Source organism: Tasmannia lanceolata, unplaced genomic scaffold (genome assembly GCF_043159265.1).
Source record: "Tasmannia lanceolata isolate RefF3 unplaced genomic scaffold, GAP_Taslan_0.1 ptg000002l, whole genome shotgun sequence".
NCBI classification, from domain to species: Eukaryota; Viridiplantae; Streptophyta; class Magnoliopsida; order Canellales; family Winteraceae; genus Tasmannia; species Tasmannia lanceolata.
In genome coordinates this window covers 24,635,466-24,639,374 of record NW_027518679.1, presented here as the reverse complement: position 1 = coordinate 24,639,374, position 3,909 = coordinate 24,635,466, and the positions used below count along the sequence as shown (strand labels likewise).

The 3,909-nt window shown below is 47.0% G+C and overlaps 1 protein-coding gene across 1 annotated transcript; it reads right to left on the bottom strand.

The window, feature by feature from the left end:
* Positions 1 to 2,718: 2,718 nt before the first annotated feature.
* Positions 2,719 to 3,519, bottom strand: LOC143889876 (uncharacterized). The gene has a single exon (XM_077394268.1). It carries the CDS (start codon positions 3,517 to 3,519, stop codon positions 2,719 to 2,721), a length of 801 nt encoding a protein of 266 aa, XP_077250383.1.
* Positions 3,520 to 3,909: the final 390 nt, after the last annotated feature.

Genomic DNA, 3,909 nt, shown 5'->3' with positions numbered 1-3,909 from the left:
CTCTCCTAGCTCTCTGTTTCTGTTATGCGGCCTCCTCTCCCTCTCCCTCTGTCTTTTTTTTTTCTCTTGGTGGCTGTAACGGAATGAGGCGGCCGAGGATGGGAAGCAGGCGGTGGAGAGAACAAAGGGAAGTGGGTTTGGATGTGAGTTTGGATGTGGCAAAAACAGGGGATAGGGTCGGTGGCCGAAGCTCCGGTGACGGAAAGTTGCAGAGATGATTTTGTTGAGATGGAGGTGGCGGCTGAAGAGGTGGAGGATGGGAAATAGGGTTTAGGATAAAACAGAGGAAGGGTTTGAAACGGTGGTGGAGAGAATGGATAACGGGTTTTTGAGGAAATAGATGGGGTGGAACTCGGCTGCCAATGGAAGATGGTTCGGATATGGGTTTTGCCGGATTTCGGTTGGCTTCCGGCTTGGACGGTTGGGGGAGACGACCGGGATGGGTTTGAGAGTGAGGTGGTTTTGGGTGCTGGGTTTAATGGTGGATGGTCGGATTCCGGCGAGAATCCGACCGGAGAAGAAGGTGGTGGCCGATGGTGGGTTTGGACGGAATGGGCTTTGGGGAAGAAGGCAAGGTGGTGGCTGAGTTTGATGGTGGTGGCCAGAGGTGGAGGAGGCGGGTTTGGATATTAGGGGAAGTGGGGATGAGGGTGGTTGCCTCCTTCTTCTTCTTCCTCTCTCTCTCTCTCTCTTTTTCTCTCTGGTTTTTTTGCTTCGAACGAAAAAAGAAAAAAAAACCTCCTTCAACCCTAATTCATTAGGTGATTATATAGGGTGATAATAAATTCGACCCTTTTTCCCCCAGGACAACCCTCCTCTATACATATTTATGACTACTCCTTTCTCAACAGGGGGGGCCCAGGAAAGAAATGGTCCGTAAAAAAATGATATATTCTGCCCCCCCCTTCCTCTCCTTTGGACAGCCTCCAATCAATGCATTTTGTACATTTCCTAACCTACAGAGGGGGGGGCTCGGGCAATGGCGGAGGGGGAAAATTTTATGGAAAATATCTCCATCCTTTTGATCCTAGCCCTTCAAATCCACTTTTGTTTAAGGGCTAGGATCAAAGGAAGCCTAATTACCTAGGATTCCTTCCCTGGCTAATTCTAGTCCTTAACCCCCCCCCTTAAGCTAGATTAAGCCCTAAACATTACTTGAAAAGAAAGAAAAGAATCTTTCTTAATTACAGAATTGCCCAACTTCTGGATAATGCACCCCTCAATTAAGCTGTACACTAATCCGCATACCCCTGCTTCTGCCTGGACAACCCTCAACGGCTAATTTGAACTGGTTTTTCAGATTCCAGCACAGCCCCTTTTCTGGCTAAATCGCCACCCTTCTGAATTTGCCTCACGACACTTTCTGAGGTTTGCTCGCTGGGCAAATTAGCTCGGATTCCGACGAAATTTTGCAGGGATCCTGGTGGGACCTTAAGCTAGCCTAAGGCGTATTTTGGGGTCCACACACACACTGATTTGAAAAGGTTATGCACAAAACAAGGAGGTGCAGGGCACGGTCAAAATGGGGTGTCTACACACGAATACGGTCTTGTAGGTTGATCTTTATTTGACATATGGAGGCATGTTCATCCAATTTCAAGGTGGCCAACTCAGCCTTTCGACTGAGTGCGTCAGCTACTTGGTTCGATCGGCCCGGCTTGTATTCTAGAACCATGTCAAATTCTGCGAGAAAATCTTGCCATCGAGCTTGTTTTGGGGACAACTTCCTCTAGGTTTGAAAATAGCTTGTGGCCACATTATCGGTCTTGACAACAAACTTAGAGCCAAGAAGGTAATGTCTCCAAACTCGCAAGCAGTGTACTATTGCGGTCATCTCCTTTTCTTGCACGGTGTACTTTCGTTCAGTGTCATTGAGTTTGCGGCTCTCATAAGCAATCGGGTGCCTTTCTTGCATGAGTACACCGCCAATAGCATAGTCTGAGGCATCAGTCTGAACTTCAAATGACAGCGAATGGTTCGGCAGCTGTAGCACTGGCTCCGCCATAATAACATCCTTGAGATTCTGGAAGGCAGTATTACATTTTTCGGACCATAACCACGGGCGATCTTTCTTCAACAAGTCCGTCAAAGGAGCCGCTTGATTTGAATATCCTGATATGAACCGCCGATAGTAGTTAACAAGCCCGGGGAATGACCGGAGTTCTCCCACCTTGGTTGGAATTTGCCACTTTTGGATGGCACGGACCTTCTCATTGTCCATGGAAATTTCACCTCCACCCACTTCGTGACCCAAGAATATAATACGTTCCTAAGCAAATGAGCACTGCTCTAGCTTCACATAGAGTTGGTTATTTCTGAGTACCCCAATGACCTTCTTTAAATGATCGTCGTGTTCTTCGAGAGTGTTGCTATATACTACAATGTCATCGAGGTACACCACTACAAACTTGTTTAGAAACTCATGAAACAACCCATTCATCAAAGTACAAAAGGTTGCAGGGGCATTAGTAAGGCCAAATAGCATCACCAAGAACTTTAAGGCACCATATCTTGTTACACAAGTTGTCTTGGCCTCATCTCCTTCTGCAATTCGCACCTGGTAATAGCCGGATCGCAAATCCAGCTTGGAGAAGTATCTGGCTCCTCCCAGTTGGTCAAACAAGTCAACAATTAGGGGGATAGGATACATATTCTTCACAGTCAGCTTGTTAAGGGCCCTGTGTCAATACATAATCGTAGACTCCGATCATGCTTCTTTTAGAATAGAATTGGGGCACCAAATGGGGCCTTTGAAGGCCTAAAAAATCCTGCTTCCAGTAGCTCATTGAGTTGCTTCCTAAGCTCTGCTAGCTCTGGAGGGGCCATTCTGTAGGGGGCACTGGCTGGGGGTATGCTGCGAGGCTCTAGCTCGATTTTATGGTCCACTGCCCTCCTTGGCGGCAGCTTCTTGGGTAGCTTCTCAGGCATGACATCTTTAAATTCTTCTATAACGTCTTTGATGCTCGGGGGAATGAGGATCTCCCCCACCAGTGCCTCTCCCATCTTTAAGGTTTCCACGAACGTGGGTTCCTCTTTCTTTAAACCCTTCTTCAGCTGAAGGGCTGTTAAGTGTTCGACGTCTTTCCTCTCTTGTCTAGTGGCAAGAATCATACAAGGTGCTTTTTCTCCAAACATACATAAGGAGTTTAAGTAGGGCATTGGAATTGCTTTGGCCTGGTTCAAGAACTCTATCCCCAAGATGACATGAAAATCATCTAAGGGTGCTGCCATGAGATTGGTTGTTCCAGACCATGCCCCAATCTTGATTGGTACACTCCTTACTTTTCCAGTGACGGGGCGGGCCTCTGAGTTTATTGCCTTCATTTTCCAGTCATCTTTTTCGAGCTTCAACACCAAACGTTTTGCCTCTTGTTCCGAGACAAAGTTGTGTGTAGCACCTGTATCGATCATAGCCCGAGTCATCTTTCCATTGATGCATGCTTCAATGTACATCAAGCCCTTGGATGAGACTCCTTTAGAAAGAATTTTCTTGGCACCTTGTCCCTTGATACAGTGCATAGACTTAGAGCTGTCATCTTTGGTTCCTCCTCATCTTCTTCCTTTTCGCTCTGAGCGTGGGGTGAAGAAGTAGAAGCTAGCAAAGCATTAACAGTCCCCTTTCTTGGACAAAACCAAGTACAATGGACCGGTGCATATGAAGCACGGCCCCTGTGACACAGAACTTGGTGCCTCATTGTATTGTCTGGACAATTCTCTGGGATAGGTTCTCCTATCGCCCCTTGGACCCTGGATTCTTCCTTTTGTGCTACTAAAAGACCGGTTAGAGGTATTCATGTTGCTGGGAGGCCTGTTGAAGCAGTTGGATGGCTTGTTGTTGAGGTCTTTCTTCCTGTTTGTTGCGTCATCCCCTGATGAATACATTTATGTGTGAATGGTAGTGGTAGGAAA